The sequence below is a fragment of the Poeciliopsis prolifica genome, unplaced genomic scaffold, assembly GCF_027474105.1.
Source record: "Poeciliopsis prolifica strain line A6 unplaced genomic scaffold, Auburn_PproV2 SCAFFOLD033, whole genome shotgun sequence".
Classification (NCBI taxonomy): domain Eukaryota; kingdom Metazoa; phylum Chordata; class Actinopteri; order Cyprinodontiformes; family Poeciliidae; genus Poeciliopsis; species Poeciliopsis prolifica.
In genome coordinates this window covers 6,021,796-6,049,041 of record NW_026562408.1, presented here as the reverse complement: position 1 = coordinate 6,049,041, position 27,246 = coordinate 6,021,796, and the positions used below count along the sequence as shown (strand labels likewise).

The following is a 27,246-nucleotide window of genomic DNA, read 5'->3' as shown; positions in this document are numbered from 1 at the left end:
CTCCATTAAAGGAGATGAACAGAGTTCCTGTGTAGTTTGTATGTCTTTGACTTGCCAGCCTCATAGAACCAGGGGTGGACCACACTGAGTGTCCCTCCTGTCAGCAAGGAATGGGAAACTGAGGCTAAAATTTGCAGAAGCTCACCAAAAGTAGGCAACAGTTTTAAAAAAATACCTCTTGGTTCTAAAACTCTTGATTTGAGCTGGATCCATGATAAAAGCATGGATACATTTTACTTTGCAGCAGACATCCACGCTGGTGACAGCAGTATAAGGAGGAAAGGACGAAGCAGCACTACCAGGATCATATTAACAGATACCCCTAATGTATTTAATACACTGGGGGGTGCTCTGTTGTAGCCTGAATTACTAATTCAGAAACTCCAAAAGACAGAAGCGGTGGATTCGACAACTGTCTGGATAAATAACTATACATCAACGGCTGAATTATTCCTGTTTCTTTATTGATATTAGCACCGTGCAATTACTTTCTGTTCTGTTGCCATGTAATTACTGTCTGCTTTGTTGATATGAATAATACTTTTAACAACTACCAGAGCCTCAAGGCTCTCTGCATATTTATATTGGATGTTTATAAACTATTCCAGTCTTTTAGGACAATTTAAATAATTGCAATTATGTTTTAGTTAACAGCTATGCACATAACTTGATGTAGTTAATTAAAAATGTTTTAAATATATTCAATACAATGTATTTGCATGTCATAACAAAAACATTAAACACTGTTAATCCTCCGTGAAGATAACATAATACCGTTTGCACAAAATATAAAATGGAACTATCAAGTATAGATGTGCAGATGTACATTTACACTCTTGTTGCAACTCAGGCTTGACAAACAATTACAGAGCTGCTGCTGTACTTCAGAATACAGTATAATGTAACCAAACTTAGTAACAATTCTCATTGAAAAGCAAAAATTATAAAAAGCAATAAAAAAAAGAACTAAAATTAAAACCTCAGCTGACAATACTGCTATTAGGGTAACACTGTTTACTGGTGTACTAACAACACGGCCCATTTCCAGGTTCCCTTACTGAGTGAGGGAACTATCCATAGAATAGAACAGAGACCAACCTAAAATAGCATAAAAACAAATGTTCATTGATGTGTACCATGTGGAAGGTCCTGTCATCAGTTTCCAGTTTACCTACTGCTTTAGCTTCAGTCATTTAGCTTCAGTCTAGTGCTGATTTCCTGACTTTGACATCTTACTATTTACTTTAAACCCCATGTAACTATTCCATGCTTGAGTTTAAGACCAACATTTTAGTGTTTCTTTGTTGTTTCCACATGCTGGTTTAACACGGACCTGTCAGCAGGCACATGAATTATTTGTAAAGGCACAGCCCACGGACGGGGTCAAAAACCCAACAGCACATTAGTCTGACATCAAACTGCAGGGAGGCCTGACCTTGCAACCTTTCCTGTCCTCTCATTCAACTTCTCGGTTAATTGTCATTTGCCCTTTCACACAGAAACAGAGCCTCTGTTCATCGCCTTTATTCGTTCACACAAAGCCAACCTTGGAGGGCAAAATGTTACGCTCTTATGTTTTCAGACAACATGATAGTATTTAACCTATTAACTCCTTGGTAGGAGTTTTCCTCTCTTTACTACAAGAGCGCACAACTCATCAATCAATCTGTCAGTACTCTAAAAAATAAAAGGTTTACAGAATTTCAGCAGCAATACATTCCAATTCCTTTTTCAAGCATTTGCAAATAACAACAAAGCACACTGGGGGTGAAATAGTCCCACTGGGAGAAGGCTGCACTTCTTCTCCTGACAAAAGAACTAAGTACTTTTTACAAATGAGGATGAAGTTAACACTGAAAACAAAGTCTCTCTGCATGCATGTCTTTATCTCTGGATGCTGAAGAAGTGAGATGACAAGACAGAGAAAGTGCCAACCCACTCCCGTTTCCAAGAAAGCTCAAAGGCTTGTTTGAACAGGGATTGCTTCCTAAGGCAGTAGAGGCAGTCCAGTGTGTATTAGACAGATGCATCTTTCACAAGTTCTGCTGTCAAATGATACTTGTTCTCACTTGCTTCTTCTTATATTCTGGGATGTAATCTAAAAATAGCAACTGTCATATTACTTTTGTGAGAAGATAAAACATCAAGCCCATCCTCCATCCATCCATCCATCCATCCATCCATCCATCCATCCATCCATCCATCCATCCATCCATCCATCCATCCATCATCCATCCATCCATCCATCCATCCATCCATCCATCCATCCATCCATCCATCCATCCATCCATCCATCCATCCATCCATCCATCCATCCATCCATCCATCCATCCATCCATCCATCCATCCATCCATCCATCGCTATTGGTTTTATTTACATGCTTTAAATAGGCCAACAAACAATAACCAAAGCAGTGACTATAATAAAGGCTTTAAGAAAATTGTCAACAGTGCATTCTGACTCTAAGCGTCATGGAAGAAGTGACAGCTTAGGGTAACACTGAACATCAAGTGCAGCCTGTGTCCTCTTGCTTCCCTTTTACCTTCTCCTCCCACACACAGTCAACAGATGTAGCGTTGGTTTGAAGTTCATTTAGAATTTGTGAATTTTCATGCTGGCAAAGTAAAAGAAAACAGCACAGAATGAATAGGTGGGGGAAACAAAAAAAACAACAACCATACATCGATAATGGCATTTGACCAATGAAAAAAGATGGACCAGTTGCATGCATTTTCTTGATTTTCCACCATTATTAATTTATGAACTGTGTGTTTTTGCTTAACATTTGACATAAATTCTGGCTAATATTTCTTTGTGCACAGAGAGGACCCCTGTGCAAATTTGCAAACATGGCCTTCATGTCTGCCGTCACACATATCCCAACTTTTACACCACTTGATGAGTGATGAATGAGAGAAACATCCATTCTCCCTACTGGGGCCGCGCCTCTGCTTTAGCACTTCAGTGTGTGACTGAAGGCTGGAGAAGGTGTGAAAACAAATTGCGATAATTACTACTTTGTGGGTGTCTGAAGGCATTTGTGTCACCACTGCACCTTTAAATGTACTTTATAAAGCATTCTCAACTGTACTTTTAAGCATCATCCGATTTTGGAAATAAAGCTAAGAAATAAGACCTTACAAGTGTGTCTTTGTGTACCAGTTTGAAAAAAATATCCTCTTTCAAATAATGAACACCTTCCTCTTAGTGGTTGAACAGTAAATAAGATACAGGAAATCACAAGCCTTGTACAATGTAAAAGGTTTTCAAAGAGGTAACATATCTATACAAAATGTGCAGTGCCTTGCAAAAGTCTTCATATCTCTTGACATGTTTCACCTTTTTCACATCTTTTGCAGCATCTAACAGGTTTTCTCCAGCATTGCCTTCTATCTATCTCAGTCTATCTTCTCATCCACACTGACCAGCTTCCTGCCTTTGGAGCAGAATGATATCTGCACAGCAGAATGCTACTGTCACTTCCTTTCATTCTAGGTCTTGTGTTCAGAATAATTTGGAAGGTTATTCTTCTGCTGTAACATATAGGGTTTCACATATAGACCAAACAGCTTCGTTATGATGGCATCTGACAAGATTGCGTTCTTTGCCTGCATTGCTTGGGGCAAACAAGCAATGCAGGAGCTATTCCCAAGCAATGCTTGGGAATAGGTTTTTTTCTGGCTTTCTTTCAACAATTGCAAACTCTGAATGAGACTTTTAATGGTTTTGTTTAACAATGGCTTCCTCTCTGCTCCTTCTACATAAGATTAGATTTGTGGAGTGCAGAGCTAATATTTGTCTTGTCAACACATTCTCCCATTTGGAAAAGTGGTCAAGCATCAAGTCAAAATGCTCCCAAAAGCTTTTCAAAGTACATGTTATTTCAAGACTTAAGAGTGTAGCCATGCAAGACGCAGCAGACAGGAACTATAGTTTCATCTGAGGCGGTACTAAATCGAGCAGATATCTTAGAGCCTTTTTTTAGCTGATGTGGAGGAAAGTGAGTGTGAGAGAGAAGTGAGGCAGGCAGTGTATAAGAAATAGAAGGAAGGAGAACGAAATAGTTGACTTTGACCAGGGGAAGAAAAAAATGAGTCTAAGAGAGCAGCGACAGTCACTTGAGAATTTTCTCCGTTTTTGCGGTTTTCACACCATTTACTTTTGATGCAGCGATTAAAGTCTAAAAATAACTTATTGTGGGCAGACAGAGTCACATAAACAGGCATGCAGACTTTAATAAACACATGCTGTTGTACCATTTGTTTTAACATTTTCCTTAGAAAAATCAAGGATATTAGTAAGAAACATGCTGCCATTGGTAGAGGATTTAGAGAGCTGTCAGGTGTCGTATTATCCTCCGGGAGACAGAAATTGACATATCATCTCTCTCAGGAGTTGGGCTTTTGCAAACACATTTGCATTTCTTTGAGCTATGCACCAAGGCTGCCTTAATACTGACAGTTTACTAAAATTCAGAATTGTGTCAGATTTTTTGTTAACTTGCCCCTGATGCTTGAACAGAAAAACAGTTGAATTCCTTTAAAGGAAGTCTTAGTTTAATTCTTTTGCTTTTTAATCAGTTTGCCTGAATGAACTGCCCCTGACATAACATTGTTACACAAACAACTTCATAAACCCATTAAATAGGAAGCCTGGGATTATTCTTAAGGGGAGACTGTCAAAAGTTTTAAAACCAAGACTTGATTTTTCCGAGAAGGACTTAGACTCCAAACTAGAAGTCCCCTTTGGGGATGAGGGGTAAAAGTATTAGTAAACCATATGGCTGATATATTAGCAGTCTATTTTGTAAACAGACTAAAATACATGTAAATGAATAAAAAAGTTGCAAGGCAAATTTAACACTGCCTTACATATAATATAGTGCACAACATTATTAAGATATGGCATGCTGAACATTAAAAACATTTACAGGAAAAACATTTAGTTGGTATGAAATAAATTTGAACCACATCCTCCAGCAAAAGACGAGTGAGGAAGCATAAGAAGTCCATAACTAAATTGTCATAATTAGGGCCTGAAGAAGGACCTGATTGACCTGAGCAGGCAAGAAGTAACTGTCTGATATGAAAAGTCAAACATTTTTTAATTTAATAAAAGTTCTGCAGAGCCTGGTAATTCATAGACAAAAATTGGCCAAAGACAAAACAGTGTTACATAAACTGCAGGTGTAACCCCAATGGATAAACCTAATTATATCCTAATTAGTCATTAATAGGTGCTTTTTTCCAGTCGTCTTTGGAAAGATGAACTCAGGGCCCTGTCAGTTAGTCTATCACAGGACAACACAGAGACACACAAGAGAAACAACCATTCAAACTCACTGAAAAAGGAAATGTACAGTAACCAATTAACTGAACTGTTGGAAGAAGCTCGAGGACCTATGGGGAATCTATGCATGCACAGGAAGAACATGCAAAGTCCCTGATGAAAGAGCCAAGGGTAGGAGTTGACCCCACAACCTTCTTGTTGAAAGGGAACATTGCTAAAATTAAATAAAGCAAACAAAATTATATCTGATAAATACAAAACAATGTGTTCATATATAAATGAGATAATTGTTGAAATGGTTGTCGGTGATATGGTGGACCTCAGGGCTCTATAGTGGGTCCTCTTTTGTATGTCAATCACTTTCCTGGGGTTTGCTGCTGATGTTTCTCAGGAGATGTGTACAGATGCATATTTGTGTATTTCAGTTATTCCCCTATTATTCACCGCCCTGCTCTGCCCCACCAACAATAATGGCTGCTCCCCCAAGAAAATCGTGGCATGTAGTAATTAATTGTGATTAGTTAATTTCAATAATTGTATTATTCTGTCTAGATAACATTAAATATATTTCTGTCTCTACGTGTTCACACCTTCACCTATTTCTTCAGAAAATAAATAACTGTATTCAAGTTTTCTTGGAAGACCAATAAGAAAGAAATATACAACAGATAACAATTGAAAGGGGAAGACAGAAAGAGACAGATAAAATGAGATGCAAAGAGAGATAAGAAGAAAGATTTATAAACATAGTATGTACCAGATAAAAACAATAAAACATTTTAAGTACTTCTTCAATAACAAACCTATTTTGTTTGTGTTAATGATTGTTACATTGATTACAAAAATATAATATTTTTAGAGTATTAACAGAAAGCCATAAAAAAATTTGCTTGCTCAAAGTTTTTGTCTTTGCACAAAAAGCAAAGAAAACCACTGTGCATTGCTTGTTAGCAAAAAACAAAACTCTTCAGTTAGAACTGTATTTAGAGGCTCCATAATGCTTGGTAGCGATCAAACCTGTAATCACATGCAGATTTGTGAATGTTATAATTTTCACTAATGCAACTTCTTATTCAATATTATGTGGTTTAACAGATTCTGTGATTTAATATTTTATTTTCGTTTTATACCATCAACTGACAGGTTGCAGATGGAAATGAGCCCCTGTGGATAAAAAAGGAACATTTGCATAATGGATTGAACTACTTATGCTGATCAAAATATGAAAATATTTTGTTTTAAATAGGCAAAATAAAGTGAACACTCTTTAAAGTATCATACTGAAGATAAAATAAGAACATGTTATTTAGACAGTGATTTTAAAAGGGCTTTTTACTTAACAGATGTAGCTAGAAAAATAAATATAATACCATGATCAAAGGCAGTTTAGTGTTTACAATTCTCTTGTGTTCACAAATATGTTGTAACTACTTATGGATAAATATAAAATAAATCATTTAAAGTTTCAAGGTGTCTGATAATGAAAATGTATTTATTTGAAAACTGTCCCCTAATCATTGACTCTTGACAGGAATAGATAATTGTCTCTGTTTTTTGCTGCCAAGTATATTAATGCTGTAATTAAATTAAATTCCACAAATTTCTTGTTCCTTGTTTTGGAACAAAGAAGTATCAAAAACCTTTTACTGATCTACCAGGAAGACTAATTTGATCCGGTTCAGGTTAAGTTTTACTTTCCATTGCCACAGATCTACTCAAGAAGTGAACCAGCTAAGCAATGCTGTTAAAACCTGAAGGAAGTAATTAAATCTGCAATACTCCACATTTTATAGTAAATTAATTGCATCACAATAGTGGGTGTTGGGCAACGCATAAGCAGTAAGCAAAATAAAACATCTGACAGAAACAGTCTGGAATGGAAATGATTTAGTTTTAAGTTACATGGTTTCCTTAATTAAATGCTCTTTGAAAGAAAAGTTTGGATTATGACAGAGGTCCCCATTTAAAACTGAGCACATATTGGTCAAAAACAATAGCTCTTTATTCCATTTCAGATAAATCTAAGACTTAAGGGATTTTAGGGGTTCTGTTCTTTGCATTTTTGACAGCATTCCAAGTATTTTGGGAAAAAGAAAGTAAATAAAGGATTTAGATGGAGCTCTTCTCCTCCCTCTGCCAAAAAGGTCCCTTACATATGAATATCTTCTCTTTCTTACACATTTCTCTTAGATTATGTGACAGCCAAAACAATGCACCTGTTTTCTCACTACATGAAAATATAAGTAATGAGGACAGTTTCAACAGGAGGCAGCGAAAATAGAAACCAGTCTTGTGTTTACACACCAAGAGCATAAAAGTCAATGAACACAAGGAATATATGTTGAGTGCCATATGTGGGCCAGTCACACTACACAGCATCTTCTGTGTTTATTAAAGAGCTGTGTTAAGAACTGACTTTAAGCTTGAAATGAAGTGAAGCTGAAAATAAACACACACTGGCTGCAATGAAACACAACATTTTGACAGAATGTTGTGTTTGACAGTTAACATTCTGTTAAATGTTTAAGTAATTTTAACAGAATGACTTAAACATAAAAGAAAAAAATCTAAAAGTAGATAAAACTCAAGGAGTTCTTCATTAACCAAAATTAGTATATATGTACAATTTCTTTATTCCTTTTTCCTTTTATTTTTAAATTATAAATACATATGTTGCCTTCCTAATTATTAGAGATGGAAGAAAAGATGAATAATTATAAATAGGTAATAGACAGACAGGTGGATGGATGGGTGGATGCTTAGACAAACTGATAGGGAATAAAGACCAGAAATAAAATGTTTTCCCTATATTTATCTATTCCATTGACTGATTAAATTTTATTCTTTCTTGCCTGGCCGTTGTCTTTCTGTGCAATTCTACTTGATTCAAATCTCGCTTCCTGCTATTGAATTGAATTTCTCCAGGAAATTTCAACAGGGTCAATGAGCGAACAGAGGGAGAAGTTGTGAGATATGAAGTGGATTTTCTGAGCTGTTTTAGGATTGTAGTTTGCCTGTAATTTTAGCAATGGGAGCAGAAGACGTCAACAAAGCCATCCGGTCCGTGTTGGCTATGCTTTCAAATATTGAATTAACATTAATGGCTCTTCTCTCTTCGCAGTGGACGCAATTTCGAGGAGGGAGACACTAAGCAGGCAATTTCTGGTAAGCTTCATAGCATCGAACTGGTGTATTACAAATATCACACACATTAGCAATTGGGTAAAAATTTAAAACTTCAACTGAGTCCAGGAAGCAATTGTTTCTCAAAAGCTAAGGTTCAAGACCCTCAAATCTGGAACAAAGCCTTGAAAAAAGGGCTGGTTTTTAAGAAACTAATGCTTTTAGTTTGTTACATGTGAGTCCTTGTAAACCTATAAGTATGTATGTATGTAACGATCGTTTAACAAAGATGTTTTAAATTGTAAAATAACATAAGAAACTTATAATATTATACAATGAAACAATTTTCAAATTATCGTTACTAAAAAAGAGACAAAAAACACTGTGCAATTTAATTAATATTTTTGCCATTCATTTTGAAATTTGTCTTAGTTTTCTGTTATATATCAGTGTCACAGCTGCATACGAGTTGTTGATGGTCTTTCTACCTTTTTTTTCTTCTGAGAAATACATTTTATAATTAAGAAAGATTATAATTTCAAGGCTATATTTGTTGAACAAAAACAGGAAAACATTTACTGTGTGTGACAATTAGTAACACCCCAGGTTGTGAAATTCTTCTATCCATAAATGCTGAGAAGACCTGAGACTACTCCAAAAACAAAAAACAGACTAAAGTTAATTAAAAAATTCCCACCTCTATAACTTTTTAATATTTTGTCACTATGTGGGATTTTATTTGACAGACCAACACAAAGTTAGATGCATATAGTTGTTAAGTGGAACTGATGTAACTAATGGAGCAGCTGTAATCTAGATGTCATCAAACACATAAAGCAACAAATCAAACTGTGGCTTACCATCATCTATGTCTTTGAGGATGCTGACTTTAGTGGTAGGATAGTGCATTCCTAGCCGACCTCCAACAGGCAGGGTCAGAATCACATTGAAGCTCTCCACTTCCTCGTACAGAGAGTCATCGATGATCACCACACGACACATCTTCTCCCGCTCTCCTTTGTCGAATCGGAGGATGCTGCTGTGTTCCTCCGGACGTGAAATGTAGTCTGAATAGGACAGAACGGTGGTGGGGATCGTTCCTGTGGCAGAACCTTTGGAAGAACCAGAAAAAAAGGAGTGTGAGGAGATGTTTAGAAAGTTTGTGGAGAAAACTGAAGATGAGTGACACTGGTGGAAAATTAAACATGACCGGAAAGGCATAATTAAAGCTCATAGCTTATGGGGCATAACCTGAGACTCAACTATGCTGTAAACAGTAGCAGAGCTAATGCTTGAAGATAAAATATGATTTGGACTATGACCTTCACTATTACGTATTCCCGACATTTAAGTTGCCATTTCTTCATCAGTATTGAAATTATATGACAACAAACTGTATATAATAAAGACTTTTAGAGCAATCTCTAAAGCTGCGCTCCTGCTTGCAGGAGGAAGAAAACTGACACTGAAAACTGTAATTTTTACTGCTATGCTCCATTCAGTCAACATTCCTATATTCTTTATTTATTTATTAGCTTTTTATTATTTTTCTTTAGCTTTTTTCTTAAAAGATACACTTGGCCCAGTGACACTATGTTTAGTTGTGTCTGATTATTGCCCTCTGAACTGCACAACTTATAGTGTACTTGATTCTGATGGAGGGTTTTTTTATATTGAAAGATTGTTACTCGTCTTCACCTGCTCAGGTTAAGGAAGCGTTGCAAAGTCAACCTCTTAATTGCACCTGATACTTTTTTATTGACTTTAACTGATGAACTGAATTAGACATCACTGTATCATAATTTGGATTGAACTGAGTGGTTCACATGGCTCCATATTAAAATATTAGCATATTGTGATCTGAAAATTTCACATTTACATTTCGTCAGCTTTAATTGATAAAAAAAAAATTATTTTAAATCATTAGACTCATCGGATCATACTGGTCTGCACCACCTGATTTTAGTAGTCTCAAACATGTGAGAAATACAAAGAGAAAGGAGCGGATTTGTACCCTGCTGTGTGGAGCAGACCACCATGAGTTCCTCACTTATGTCTCCACTGCGGTGTACAGGGATGAAAAGCTCCCCAACATCTTCCTCTACTGAATGAATTGGTTCAGGAAAGAACACGGTGGACTCTGGATAAAAAACAAAAAAGAGAAGAAAAGGGTGACGTTAATGATATGTGTAACGGTAGGCTGTAATCCACAGAACATCAGGTACTGAGGAAGTTATGCAGGCTAGTCACTCTATGACTATGTACTCTGTATGGCAGCTGGTAGAATTTTACTTTTATCTACTTAGGTGGTCATCCTGCAGTGAGGTTATGCATATGAAAAAAAAATCAATTTCCATCACAGTTTTCTGGTTTCATGCAACCAGAAGGGCTCTTCAAAGACACCCCTACAGAGGATTTTTTTATACCTCTTCACATGTGGCAGACAAATACAATCGCAGGCCTCCCAAGAACATCACGCAGAGCTTCATCACCTGGGAGTTTCACTCATCGACTCTTGTGTACACCGACAGGTCAGCCACTCACTTATTTTTCTTCTCTACTTCTTAACCATCTGTTGCCTTTGGTTTGTGACTGAGAGAAAAACTCAGATTAGTTGAAAGTGCTTCGTAGTGTGGCAACAGAATGGTTGGAGTTACTTCCCGTACAGCAATCTGGGGCCAATAAAAATAATGATAAAGTGAACTAACTTTCAGCTTGTCTGAGATTTTCTGGTGTTGTCTATTTTCGTTGAGAAAATGAGCGAATGAATGAAGGGAGACTCACAGATCATTTGTGGATTGCTTTTGCAGCATGAACACTAATTAAAGGGCCGGAGAGTAGACAATCCAAAGAAATAGATTCATCTTTGAAACAACATATGGCGTAAGAGGAGATAAACACCTGAGAAGACTCTTTGAGATGAAGCCATCAATATAAGACAATCTTACACACAGTGGGGGGTCAAACATTTCTCCTCTCTTGTGATAACACTTGCTAAATCGTTCTCCCTCCTCTCAATCTCCAGCGTTTCTCCTTTCTGCTACAGCCTATAATCTGTCACTCCCCAGGGGAAAGTTGGGGGGCTGCAGGTTTGGGGGAGAAGGGGTGCTACAAGAACAGGATACCGGGCTCCTCCGCCTTACCTATTCCTTTCACACACTCAAACGCACCATGAATTTCCACTCCCACTCCATCCATATACTACAAACTTCATCTCACCTCATAGTACTTTCACGTCTCATTCCACCATTTCCTCCTGCACAGCCCCTTAATCCAGTCAAGATTTAGAAAAGGCAAACTTTTCATCCAAGTGGGTCAAGTTCACCTTCCTGAGAAAAACGCACTGTCATTTTAAAACATTCATGGGGAATGTGAAAAAGTCACACGCTTGTAAAGGCGGTGCTGAATCTAGAAGTGCTTGCATCAAATCTTTTTTTTTTTATCTAGCAAAAAAGAAAGCAAAACGGGAACTCTGTTTGGCTTTTGTAACTCTGTATAGCACTTCTCAAATATTGATAAATCATGAATTTTGTATGGATCCAGGGATGTGTTCTATGTAGTTTTTTCTAGATGTTTGTCTGTACTTTGAGCACAGAGTATAAAAAAATATGCCAAAATATGCCCAAAGCCTTTCCTCTGGGTTTTTAACATCACTGTTTTAGAGCTTCTAATTGGTGCTGATTGGAAGTGGAGGCAGCTGGCCAGTGACTCCGGAATGACATCAGATCCATCGTAAGATGCACCATTCCTTGTCATTACAAGAGCCCACTCTTTCTGCCTCTCTGCCACTCTCTCCTTTCTCCTTTTCCCCTCAGACATGATTTTTGTAAAATAAAACCCATTTTTAGGTTATCCCATGCATTGCTTCCCTTTAATTTATGGTTCTAGAGCCAGACCATAACACCACATATGGAACAAGAAAACTAGCAGTGGGTAAAGAACACAAAGGTTCTATCTTTTTAACCACAAGCAAACCTCTACAGGTCAACAAAGCCATTGACCTTGTACCTTCATAGAATTACAAATATGAGAAAGAAAACCATACTTCACATCAATGTAATAGCATTGGTGCAAAAATGCAAACAGTAAGCGTGCCACTGATATATGGCTTCACTGCGGTAGAAAAAGCAAGCAAGATGTATTACCAACTGTGGCGAAAAGCAGTTTCTTGCAGCATACAGTCAAACAGCAGGCTGCCACCTTCAGCTTTAGTCAGCACTGTGCATGGATTATATATGGAAGTTTGGAGGAGACTCAGCTATTGCAAAGGAAATGGGCTGCAGCACAAGCCCAGTTCTGTTGATATTAATCAAAAGGATGAAAAAAACAAATGCACTCTAGAAGTTGAGAGAACCATAAAATGTTTACAAAAGTATTCACAACGTTTGAACAGAGTATGCTCTGACATCTGAGGTTCCAACTCATCTGTGGTACCTTATGAAGTACAATTCATTGAGTAAAAATATGATTTCCAGCATGATATTATCTTTCCTTGTGTGCTCTTGGGTTCATCTCTTCTGCAACTAATGGGAGAGACCAAAAGTGACTTTTTGGTCTGCTTGCAAGACTTTACATAAAGCAGAAAACTAAGACTGAACATTATTGTGAATATACTGCCACAATAAAATGTTGGCAGTATCATGCTATGCTATTTCATTACCAGGGTCATGGGAGCTGGTCACAGTTGATGGGAAGGTAGATAAAACCAAACAAAGAGTATTAATAAGTGCAGGAAGACCTGTTGGAGGTTGCAAAAGACTTGAGACTGAATACGGAGATCAGTTTCTATCAGGGTATTACACATATAGTGAATAAGTGATTAGAAGATCAATTCAAGTTTTGTGGCAAGACTTGAAAACTGATTAGACATTCTCCATCCAATCTCAGTGACCTTGTGCTATTGTGCAAAGCTGGTAGAGATATTTCCAGACGACTTTCCATTGCACATAAAAAGTTGTTATACCTATTAACTCAGGAGAGAGGATAGCAAATCCATTTCTGCACATTTCTAGGATTTTATTTGGAAAAATATACATCACTCATTTCTCTCTGTTCATCTTTCACAATGTACCACTTTTGGTACATTTTATTTTACCAAGTAAAATCTGTAAAGCTAAATAAATACTGTAAAACAACATTTAGCAGCTCTAAAAATATTGCACAGTCACACAGACATTTTTAGGCCCTTATAAGAAGAAACTGTGTTTGCCTAAATATTGGAATGGTTCTAGTTAAAGCTTAGCATCTCCCTCCTCGAAAGTAGATATTAACCAGTTCTCAAGGGAGGGAATTGTCAAGCCAACTGAAGGACCACACAAACACTGGTTTCATCATTAAAGACCACACTATTAATGCCACAGGCGAAGCCAAATCTTCTCCAGGCCCATTAGATTACAGAGGGACAAATCTCTGTCACATAAGACAGTCCCTGGAGACAGCAGAAAACAAACCAGCTCCTAACCCCTCCTCACACATATCATAATTAACCCACAGGGGAGGAGGATAGGAGGCAGGAAAAGAGCCTGAAAGCTAGAGAATATGTCGACAAATGAGCAAGAGAGTTATGAGCAACTGTTGTGTGTTTTTAATTACGTAGAGGCTGAGCTGGAGAGAGGGATAATGCATACAAATACCAAAAAGCAAAAGTGACAAAAGAATAAATCTAACATTGATTGAGCAGAGCTGTGCCACTTAATATTCCATTAATTTTAAGAAGAGAAAGAGAGAAAAAAAAAAACTAGGGCAGAGAAAATTGCAATAAAACCCTAAATAAGAAGGTGAGCTCACTGTGTGTGGGTGAGTGGAATGTCTGATTTTATTGCTACTTTTGTAACCCTAGTTTTTTTTTAGGAAATTAACCACCATGTTCATTTTGAGGAGTAAGAACTAGAAACACCATTCTGAACAAAAGAAATGCATCATCCCTAAAATGCTTCTCATTTGGCTAACATGTCACTGATGAATTTCCATGCTGCAGCTGAGAGATTTGACAACACTCCATATCAGCAAGAGACAGTGTTTATACTGACATTTTCTGTCTTTTACTTTTCTTCATTTAATCATATATGCATGCTGCACATGCAAATAAATCCTTATGAAAAGTGTATTTCAGAGATCATGTTGAGCTATTTTCACTGAAAATGTTGAATCTCTTATTTTTTTTACTTATATTGGTCAGGACAAAGTTAGAAAATATCAAAATCTAGAAATATGAAAGATAAAATAGAAGTTCATTTTAGCCTAATTAGCATTTGAGTAGAACATCTTTTGTCCTTCAATACATATATGAAAGGATAAAGCTCAAATATAATCCAGTCAGTCCTGTGAAAAAGCCTTGTGCAGTTTCACACACATAAAAATCTGAATCTGGCTTAGTAGCAGAAGCTGAATGATGGGAGTACATTACAGAGCTGTGAAAACAGTACTAGTATTTGCAGCCCTCCTTATAGAGCTTCTGCTTTACGATTTAACTGTTTGTTAAACTTAAATGTTTTGGGTCTTTAAGCAAATTCAGCAACCTTTGTAAATATAAAAATGTTTTCAAATTAGCTTAAGCATAAAAGCAAAAAGGATATCAAAATAAAGAAAAATTAGCACATCTAAAACTATATCCATCAACAAACAATCCATGACATTTAACAGTCTGAGAAGGGTTACAAAAAATGTTCTCAGGCTTCAGGACTCTAGTGAGCCAGAGTTAGCAAAAACACAGGACAGTGGTGAGCACTGAGTGGCTGGCCGGCAAAATGCATTCCAAGAGCGCATCAATGACTCGTCTCAGGAGGCTACAAAAGAAACTAGAATGACATCTGACGCAAGAAAGAGAACAGGCAAGAATGGCATCCATGGGAGAGTTGTGGTGTGGAAACTACTGCTGACCAGAAACAACACAAACTCTCATCTTGCTTTTGCAAAAAAGACTTTTGAAACAAGATTCCGATATGAAAGTGGAGCTTTTTAGAAGGTGCATTTCCCATCAAAGCTGGTGTGAAAACTAACACATTTTTTTTTTTTAATACAACCCAATGACAATCAAACATGGCAGTGTTAGTATGATGTCTGTGCTCAGCTCTGCTCCTTGAATATATGGAAAACTTACAGTAAATAAGTTGTTATTTGAAGCTGCTGGGTTCTTCAGTAGGACAGTTCAGTTCCTTATCCCGAAGCGTCTTGCTTGTGAGGTAACTACATAGGTATTTTTCATTTAAATGACATGTTTTGACTTGATGGCTTAGCCATTTCAGCCCAAATAATTTGGATCAGAAGACTAGAGCATGGGGTTATGCGTTTTACAAACATGTCTCCATATTCCAAATGCATTGCTCCTATTCATGTTTGATGTCAAAGAGCAAAGGTTCATCAGTATCATCAGTAAAGGGTCTGTTTCAAACCAGCTTGTATCACAAGAGGATGAGCAGGTGAATGTTGTGAATTTAACAGAAAATAAAATGTTGCAAAAGTAAAATGGATTATGACCTGGATTCTTCCTGCTTTTTTAAGTTTCAATGTTTTTCCACATTTAATATACGGAAAACATGAACAAACTATTTGCCTTTCATTTAAAACATTCTCAAATGTTAGCTTTAGGAGAAATGATTCCCTGCACATAGAATGGATATACTGCAGGATATAGAGTGTTCAGCAGCACTGACCATCATCTGGGTCTAGGATCTCCACTGTTGCTGAGATGGGAAACTCCATCACTCCCATCACTGGTTCTGACAGCAGAATCTGGAAGGTCTCCGCTTGCTCGTACTTATCGTCAGTCAGAATCTGAACGCGCCACGTCGCTCTCGTCTGTCCTGGATTGAACTGGACCTGCCTTTGAGACTTCCCCTTGAAGTCCTCGTCTTTTCTTGCACTACCATCTTGTGTACCAATGCCTGTGAGGAACAAAAAAGACAAAAAGCACAAAAAGAATTAGCCATGCAAAATGAATTTAATCAATATGCAAGAAGTTGAGGAAAACAAAGTCACAAGCAATGGGGGATTGACAGACACAAGAAAGAAACAGATGAAAAACAGATTAAAAATTCACACCCTTTAACAAAGAGGTGAGAAAACGAGTGCTGTTTTTTTCTCTTCGCTGATCACTTAGAAAGGAATGTGTGAATGATATTTGTGATTGAAATATTTAATGTAAGGCCCACTCTTTGTTACAAGAGAGATTAGTTACAACGTAGTGGTTTGGTACACATGAATTAGTTTTTCAGCTCTGTGTCACAGCATTTTCAACTAAATCTAATCTGAATAAATCCTTTAATATACTTATATTTCACTGTGATATATCTAATGGCACCATCAAAATGGGTCGCTAACCAACTGGTAACACTGGCTTCCAGATTAAAGTCTACGGGGAACACTGGTGGCACTGGAAGTGAGCTGTTCATGTTTCTTTGTTTACAGTCATAAAGCCCTTGGCGAACAAACAGAACTGTTACTACACCAGGCAGACACTCATGCCTGTGAGTCCAGGACAAAAGGATTTGTTATCTCTTTTCAGACGTTCTGATGCCTGCACAAACAACAAAGCGGGTGACAAACATATGCAGATGGGATTGGATACATATTGAACATGAGCACACTGTGATTATTGTATGCAGAAGATAAGCTGAAGGTAAATGTTGCGACAGAACAACAAAACACAGTCACACTCATTCAAATTAAATTTTTAATTTTAGCGTTGTTGCATTGTACACCAAAAAGCATAAAACAGACTGGGAATGTTTTTCTGCCATGTGTTACATACCAATCTAGACCAGTACGGATGAAAAAAATAAATACAAAACAGATAAATGTAGAATAAGTGCAATAATGTAAACAATGTCAAGTGCATAATAAACAGCAGCTCAACATTTAACAGACTGAGTCAGAAAGGGAAATCTGGTGGTCCTGGTTTTGATGTACCATTTTTATATTTACAGAAGTTCCTGGAGAGGGTTTGGAGAGTCACAGCAGAAAGAAATCTGACAAAAGAAAATGGGACAAAAAGACCCATGTGCTGCAAAAAATCTAGGTCAAGGTGTAAAACCAAGGGCTGTTGTATTTAAGTCAGTGATTAGTTCTTAATATCCAAGTTCAGGAGGATAACGTGTTCTTGGAGTCTGTAGCAACATACAGATTGCTAAAATCTCCCTCTTTTTGATCTCAAGCAGTGATATTTGATGTATATCACCACACAATAATAAATCTGAGTAAATGTACAATGCTGGTCATGCACAACACTGATCATCATGATGAATCTCACTGATTGAATATTGATTTCAAACATTTTTGGGTTTTTTTTTCAGCTTGGTCTGGTGTGTCATGTAACTAACAGCTTTTTTAAATTCAGAAATGGGTTCAAAAGCTTAAATGAAGCTTGAATGTGTCATGGATTTTCTCTAATCCACAGAGACTCAAACATATGCATGCGCTTTACTAATATTTGAACAACACTCCCTCTGAAAGATACAGACAAACTACTGTTTATGCCTTCTGTAATCATTAACACATGTCAGTGATTTAGTTTGATAGATGACAATTCTTGTTATCAAAAATGGAAGTCTTAATTTACAATGAGTGAATTCCTGGAACTGACCAAGCATTCAATAATTGCCCTCAGTGACCATCATGACCTGAATCACTGGCTTTCAAAACATGGATCATTTACAGACTTATCACCTAAATTTGAGACTAGTTAATATCAACATTTTGTCATAACATATAAAAGTACATAATCATTTTTTTTACTTTCACCATCCATTCTAATAATCAGTTTATCCACATAAAAAATAATAATAATAATAATAATAATAATAATAATAATAATAATAATAATAATAATAATAATAATAATAATAATAAACACATGGAATAAAATGTGCCTTTAGAGAAAGAAAGTGTTGATCATAAAGTCTGTGGAATCTCACAGCTCTACACTTATTCTGCCCCTCTGGAGAAAACAAGACATAGTTTGTGGGTCATATTGAGGTTCCCTCTGTGTAGGAGGATATATCCCCTCCAAACTTTTGATCGCATTGACTGTTAGTCATGGATTTAAAGACCCTGATGTTTGTGTCTCAGAGCAGAAGTTTCAAGTTACAAAAAGGTGTTCAAAAATACTTTTCACACTCCAAGCTTATCTTATTTTTTGCCTATTGAGAGACTTAAATATGTGATCTATAAATGCTTTTGGAGTGAGATTAATCACTTGATTTGAAAAATGTTTTTGTAATACAGCTCATTTACACATAGTTTTCTGTCAAAGTCTTTGGGTCTTCATTCAACTCAGTGTGTTAATTGGTCTCCCACCTTCATTTTCTTTCCTCTACCCACAGCTGTACCACATCTCCTCTAATTAGTTAATCAAGTTTCTTTATAATTTTCCAAACTTCACCTTTTTATTGGACCTCCCGGTTTTTGTTTTGTTTCCTTATCGGATTCTTCTATTGCTCTATCTGCTATTCTGTATGGACTTCATGACCTGCACTTCCAGCCATTCCATTTCAAGTTTTACTCATTATTTATTATTAAAGAAACCCTGTTTCACCACAGTCAGTCTCCATATCTGCCTAGAAAGTGTGATTTTCCATAAACTGCAAAATCACTCTTTCTCAGCAGTACCAATGCTTATTTTCATTGTAGCCTAATCTTAATTTGCAATGAGGAACTTAACTGCAAAAGCTTCTTCAGTCATGTTATATTTACATAAAATTACAAAAAAATTGCACTTTTAATAAATAATGACATGTAATCTGTGATGTGCAATTGTGTGCACCTAAAGATAAATTGAAAATGTCTGAATTTATAAATACCAAATCATTAAATTACAGTGTCCTGTAAAAGATAAAAGGTTTTCAGTTTTTTTTTTTTTTTTTTTTTTTTTTACAAATGGAAAAAGTGTCACATGCACTTTGAATCAGCACACTGAATCAATACTTAGCAGGAGAACATTGCGATGCAATTAAAGTTGCAATTATTCCTGAGTTTGCCTCTGCCAAATTTGCTCATCTAAAGACAAAGACTTTCACATTTGGTGTAAAACTATCTCAGCATTTCAGAAAAAAAAAAAAAACATCATGCCAACAGTCAAATATTAAGATGGTAGTGTCATGCTTGTTTTTTCGATCATCTGAAACATTTAAGTGTGACAAAAGGGAAAAAAAAAAACCCACAAAAACTACAATGCTTTTTTACAATCCTATTAAACAGGGAAGGCAGATTATTTGGAATTTACCCAAATTAAAATACTGTTTATTTTAATGAAGCCCAAAGGAGAGTCATAAGCAGATGCATGTAAAAGGTCCCCCCGTTTTAAAACACAGCTCTCTAAAAAGACTGATGAACTAAATCTAGTCAATACTGAGACTGTGAATTTATTCAAAATATGTGGGAAGTGAACTGTGCAGAAAAAATATCAGTTTTAACCTGTGTGAACTGAACTAGAGCTTATGCTTAGAAAGTGTGAACTGGCACCACATTTTAAGTAGTATTTTGTCTTCAAAGACAAACAGTGGATTTTTAAAGCTCTATGTGAGGATTTGTCAGCAGAATATGGTGACCTGTTACTGGATGTAGAAATCCAGAGGCTCACAAGGAGAAGAGTTTTGAATCGCTTCTTGTCGCTTTTGGTTGAAATCAAAGAGTTCATGCAGTCCAAAGGGGAAGATGCCTCAGAGCTCAAGGACACAGACTGGATGCTTGACCTTGCATCTTAAACAGACATCACTGGGAAACTAAAATGTTTGAAGTGTGAGCTGCAGGGTGAGAGCAAGAGTTGCTGATGGTAAGCAAATATAAAGTTTTTTTTTAAAGTGGTACAGCAGAGGTTCTGCAGAAAAGGCGGAATAAAGATAAGACACATAGACTGGTCAGACAGAACATTATGATCACCTGCCTTAAAGTGTGTTAGTTCTCCATTAGCTGCCAAAACAGCTTTTACCAAGCAAGGAATGGACTCCATTAGACCACTGACATTTTGGTGCGGCTTCTGCCATTACAACATTAGCATCATCTTCTTTATTTTTTATTCCAACAAATCTTGAACTAGTGAAAAGAGGCCATAGCCATAGGGGGAATACATATTTTCAAAAAGATGTACATAGTATGAAGCAATGTGTCAGGAGGTGATATGTTTAGAGACACAACCACATGTACAGCCAGAAACAAGGTTTCAAGTAGAACATTGCTCAACATTCTTCTGCTGTCTTGCCTCCTTGCCATATATTATCACATATATTATTCATTAACTTAGGCCACCTTCGTCTATTATTCAGCAGTTTTGGTTTGATGCTCTTGATCCCCATTGTTGGAGTGTTTAACTGGGGTCAGCATGGGAAAACCCCGTCTGATTTGAGGTTATGCAGCCTCATTTGCAACAAACAGTGATGCACCGTATATTCTGACACCTTCATCTCAGAAACAGTGTGAACATCTTTAGCAATGTTAACTACTGTAGGTCATGTCTTGGATCACATCATACGGAACAGTGTTCTCTTCTCATGTGCATCAACAAGCGATGGGTTTCCATGTTTCTTCCTCAGATTATTGTAATATTTAGAGAATAAAAGTGCAGTGGAAGAATCACCTCAATCAGTCTGTGAAAATGGATGCAGCTCGGTGAAGAGGAGCGGTTGTGTCTGAATAAGAGCTTCTCAGGAACAGTCTTCAATGCCCAGAGATGAGGCGATGAGAAATTGAAGAAGACAGTACGTAAACATGAGAAGAGTTAAGTCGAGTGACAGCAAAGCAGAAGTCAGGAGGTGAGAAAACTGATATACGTAGGAAAGGTTTGGAAAAACTATTTCATGAATAAATAATGTGACACGTATGTGGACTGATTTAATTGATTGTTGAAAGAAGTGTGAGAAAAAGCTGAACTTAAAAAGAGAAGCAGGAGAATCCAGACTGATCGACATGTTCTTGTCCAGGGCTATCCTACCTGAGCTTTTGCTTTGCAGGGGCAACTTTAAACCTTGATCTTAACCCCGTGTTCCTTCTCTGCTGATCCTCACTACCTGTACACCTGCTGGGATGGTCTCTGCAAAAAAGCTCTGCTGTAATGTTACTTGGAACCACACAAGCTTTCATCAGCAAACCATTGCAATAGCAGCAGGCTTCTCGCAACATTCTTCCCTGCTTTTTATTTTATCCCTGACTTATTCCTCGTTGAATCTGGAGCGATCAATCTTTCTCTCCGCACACCCGAATCATAGCAATCATTGTGTGGGTTTTTCATTCTTGCCTTGGCTGCTTTATCTGTTTAAGAGTGCTGATATTCGATCTTAATAAATATTTTTTACTACGCTTTACCAGCACACAAAAATTCAAATTTTTCAATAGATAGAAAAATTTGAATTTCACTGTTTCTTTTAAGACTTTGAAATAGATGTCCACAAACAAATGTAGGGGACACAGAAAACATGGTGCTCTAGTCAGATGAGAAAACAAATAAGCCTTCTTTTTTAGCTAAAAAAACTTCTTGCCCACTGCACATTACCCGGAAAAATTAATAACCATGGTAAGAGATGGTGGTAACATCATGTCAGGTGTCCATCATGCCAGGTGAATTTAGAAAACGTCCATCATGAAAACAAATATAGCTATAGTTCCAATTGAATCATTTAAATAGTCAGGTGCTGTGAAAGACTTGACTGACTGAGATTGAGAAAAATTAGCAAAGAAAACTGCAAACCTGGTGATGACAAAAGGGTTGTAGTTGCTGTAAAAGTCGGTGACAGAATGTAGTGACACATGCTCTGCTGGGTTTTATGAGGCAGGAGAATGTGGGTTCAATAAATTTTTTCAGATTTTTCATTGATAATTTAGAAAACTGTTCAATTATCTTCCACTTCGCTACACTTAAAATCTATCACATAAAATTCCAAATAGATAATTGTGGTCATAAAGTGGCAGGACTTGTAGAAGTTGAAGGTGTCAAAAAGTTTTCCAGGTCACTGTGTATACTAATTGCTTGATAATGTGACAGCCTTTAAATGGCACATACTGCACAATGCACTTACCAGCTACACCTCATAGGTATTGCCTTATGACAAATCCAATGCAATGTAAAAATATTTCTGTGAAAATATTCTATTAAAATCACATACTTGATGACCGAATATTCAGATTCCTGCCTGTGATTTGGAACAGTAGTTTTGTTTTTGAATCCCTATTCTCTACTCTCTAAATCAAAGCAACAAAGGCAATGGAAGAAGTGAGCCATTATTGTCAAGTACAGTCAAGGGGTATTTGTCAGGTGGGTAATAATTGCCATAGTCAGTTCGGTCAAGTTCTCTGTGCAAAGTTTACAGTAGCTTGTGGCAGTGAATATGAAGTTTCAATAAATAAAACAACAAGCTTAATATATAAAAAATCAAGAGCAATATAAATACACACACAAATGTGTGTGTGCATGTGGGTGTTGATACACACACTCACACATACCCCCAAAAAAAACCTAACAAAAAAAATGTATATATATATAAAATCAATGGCATTCTTAAATATTCCTGTGGGCATAATTTTAATTTACATTTTACTGTTATCTCTATTAAATATTAATAACCTGTTTCTTTCCTTTTTTTATTTTTATTTGAGCTAGAGTGCTTCCTACTTTCACAAATGAAAAGACTTTGGGCTCTGAAGTAAAATGTAATAATTTTCTAAAGCCAGAACAAGAATTACTTCAGTTTAATTTTCACCCCAGCCATGGACTTATGCCTCTGCTGAATTTCTGGGAGCTACATCAGCCTAGATGAAAGTCGTTTCAATTTGAAGTGTTTCAGCAGTTCGTCAGAAAGCCATGTTACCTAGACGCTGCTTTTAAAACACTGTCTTGAAATAGGGTGAGTGTGTGTGAGTGTACCATCTATGGGTGTTCAGAGATAACCATGTGTTTTGTCTGTGCAAAGACAGAGAATCAGAATACAATTTCTCATGTGTACTTAAGAGACAGACTTCAGACCGTCCCAAGTGGTGTGAATTCTCAAAAGTATATCTACCCAAGTTAATAGATATTATTGTACAACCTGACACACTGGTATATTTAAAAGTGGCTCTGGGATTTACAAAGAGCAGAATGACGATGAGAGGCGGCAGAGTAAAAGTTGCTTACAACTGCTACTTGTTCATAAGCAAACCAGCTGAAGCATGATAAAGTCAAGGCTAAGGGAGGTGCTCAGAGACAGCATTGTCATCCCTTAAACCTTCGAACCTGCACAAACACCCCGACATAAGCACAAAAATATGCTGTGCTGTTCCTTTTAACACCAAATCACCAACCTCTGCCACTCAGAAGGCTTAGTATTGGATTGGCATTGAAGTAGTAGTAGTAGTATATATATATATATATATATATATATATATAAATATATATATATATATATAATATATATATATATATATATATATATATATATATAATATATATAGATAGATAGATAGATAGATAGATAGATAGATAGATAGATAGATAGATAGATAAATAGATAGATAGATAGATAGATAGATAGATAGATAGATAGATAGATAGATAGATAGATAGATAGATAGATAGATAGATAGATAGATAGATAGATAGATAGATAGATAGATAGATAGATAGATAGATAGATAGATAGATAGATAGATAGATAGATAGATAGATAGATAGATAGATAGATAGATAGATAGATAGATAGATAGATAGATAGATAGATAGATAGATAGATAGATAGATAGATAGATAGATAGATAGATAGATAGATTTGCAGGCATGTTCTGCAGGGAAACCTCTAGGATATTTCAGATTGATGAAAAATATACTGCTTTGACATGATACTTCTCTGTTTTAAGGGTTCTTCTCTGCGACCTATTTTCCAACACTTATTTAAATATTTAAAATCAAAAGTATATCCTGGGAACAGGATTATATTTTTAAGATCAACTGAAACATTCACTGTGAATCTTGGAGGCCTAAACATTGATCCGTGGCGGTAAGATTCAGAACACAAACATTTGCATTACACTTATAACTCCAAAAATGCAATGTTTTGTTTGTATTTAATATGTTTAATCTACAATCTCTTTTGCTTAGTTTTTAAAGTCTATCTTGAATTAAATGAAAGAGATGTAAGTTGTAAATTGTATATATGATGCATATATTGATAAACTAAGCATAAGATTGAAGTTCAACTTATTATATTTTATTCATTTAAAAAATATATAACACAGGAAAATGCCTTTTTCTTTTTTCAAGAAAAATTAATATAACATTGCCAAGGAGCAAGAAAAGCTTAAAATTACCTTGGCCACATTTTAATTACTGAAGCTTAAAAAGGGAAATTATGTAAATTTAGCCTAATTAAACCTTCATCAGTCAAAGCAAATCACACTGTCTGTACTAAACTAATAGAAATTGTCTAATTAAAGTCTTGTGCAATTTCCACCTAAATAGTTGAATACCGAAATGATGCATGAAAATTATTAATCTCATTGCAAAATTTAATTTACTGTGGAAATTCACAGGGTGTGTTTAAGAGAAAAGACAAGTTTAATTAGTAGAAAATGTAAGCGCGACTTACTAATATGTATGCAATTGTTAGTAAAAAAATGAAAAAAAAAAAAACAGGCCACAAGATTTCATGTAGAAAAAAATGTACTAAGACTCATAATTTCTGAGGCTTCTATTTTCAGTGTTTACAAGGTCAGTTCCACAATATCTTTGCACTAACAGATCTACTGGCACCTCTGTTAAAGGCTTACAGAGGTAAGACAGCTATTATTGCAGCAGAATAATTTTCAACAAAATATATTCCCACATTCAGGAACAGTTGTTCACAAATTAACCACTTCTATGGTTGACCCCCCTTGCTAGCAATACTATCGGTGTTCTTTGCTCTTCTTGATGGTGTTTGTTCTCTAAGGCTCACTAACATCTTTAAAGTCTTTATAGAACAGCTGTATGTTTTCACCGCAAAACATTATCCAGATGGATTTTGACCTCTGAAGATATTTGGTTGCTCTTAAGGGATTTGTATTAAGAGATTTTATACAGCTGAATGCAAATGGACTCCATACTTTTAGGTTTTAATCTGTAAATAAACCAAAACATGTATCATTGATGTCATACAGTGATACTAGCAATTGTAAAGTGACAAAATATGAAAAATTTCAATTGTTCTGAATAGTTTTTTAAAGGCACTGTATTGGTAAAATGAATAGGATTGTTTTTATTTTGGATTTTTTTATGTATGTTATCATTTTGTTTTGCAATGTGAACATCTTTGACATTGAGAGATTGGAAGATTAAAAGTTTGAAAACAGACTAAAATTTATTTAGTCAAATTATAACAATAATTTTGGATTGTCTATTTGATTATAAGTTTGAATAATTATCTCTTATTACTTCCAATTCACAAAACTGAGGTTTTTAGCTTGATAACAGCACTTGGGGAAAAGTCAGGGACGTGTTTGTGTTATTTATGCAGGAGCAATAAATATCTCCCCAAGAGGTTACAGCAATTCATCTGACAGTTATTGTGACACTGCTGCCTAGAGCCAAGTCTGATATTATACACTCTGCATCAATCATTGTTTATTGTGGCTAAATCCAGAGACAATAAATCTCAGTTCAGAGAGATGAAAGCTGACATAAAGCAAAGGAGGCATAAAGGCAAAAAACAGACTGACCAATGAATGACGTCTCTCCCAGATATCCTCTTCGTTGGAGCACCACCTCCAAGAATTTGTCTTCCTCATCTACCACATAATACTCTTTCTCCATGGAAATCCAGGCCCAGTCCAAGCGGAATTGCTGTCCATTAAGCTTGTTTCCACCTAGAAAACAAATAATTAAAAAATAAAGAAATTAACATATACACAACCCAAGTGAAGATTTTATGATAGGCGGATAGGTTGAAGTGACCACTGTCAAATTAAGACTAACAAATAATAGTTAAAAATTTTAACCCATAACATGGTTAACTGAGCAAGTAATATCCAAATTGAAATTTATGATTTATTTAGTTTTATTTTTTATTATAGATTAAAAACTAAACTAACAAGTGTACTTGAAAACAAGCTAGTCAATATAACACAGGCTACTTATATTTTTTTCTTCATAAAATTCTTAATTAAAATAAAAATCACCTTTATTATCAAATATTATCAAATAAATACAGCTGAAATTATGTTAAAAAAACAACTGTCAAAAAAACTTTACTCAAATATCAATAAAATTGCTTTTATATGTGAACTTAAGTCTTAAAATTTTAGCATTTGTTTACAAATGTTCACACATGCTACAAATAAAACAATTGAAGATATTTTGTATTGTTGACATCTTTTCTCTGTGCTCAGCCTCTAACATGTAGACATACCATGGTGATCCTTTTACAAATGGTTAAAAATGACAAACTTCTATGTTCTTTTCTATTCTATTTAAGAAAGTATTAAATTTATCATTTTTAGTTAAAAGTACCAAGCTTCCTTCCCAACAGTATCAACTCAATATTTGGGTTAAAAAATAACTAGAAATATTACTCACATGTACATTGTGCCAGCCATTTTTATTTTGCCAGTTTCATAGTCAGAATCTGCAATAAACATCATGTTCTAACTATCAATGAAATTATGAGAACAGAATATGTGACCCGGGGGGATAACTATAATGAAATTAGAATAAAGAGAAAGTGCTCTAATTAGCTTTGGTTTGCAGTTTACACATTCATCAACAGAAAACATAAGATCCTATACTATTGAGTCCTGCTGAGCAGTGTTTTGTTTTAATCTGAGATTTAAGCATGCCAACAAATCAGTGTATCTAAGAAAACAGTTGCAGAGTAAATGGTGTTTTTTTCTGCTAGGCTAAT

The 27,246-nt window shown here is 35.9% G+C and overlaps 1 protein-coding gene across 1 annotated transcript in view; it reads right to left on the bottom strand.

Moving 5' to 3' along the window:
- frem2a (FRAS1 related extracellular matrix 2a) overlaps nt 1-27,246 on the bottom strand; it is a 68,738-nt gene that overhangs the window by 16,474 nt on the left and 25,018 nt on the right. Inside the window, 4 exon segments of the mRNA XM_055051604.1 lie at nt 9,274-9,525; nt 10,428-10,553; nt 16,066-16,296; nt 26,066-26,212. Of these exon segments, the coding sequence (XP_054907579.1) occupies nt 9,274-9,525; nt 10,428-10,553; nt 16,066-16,296; nt 26,066-26,212 (756 nt within the window).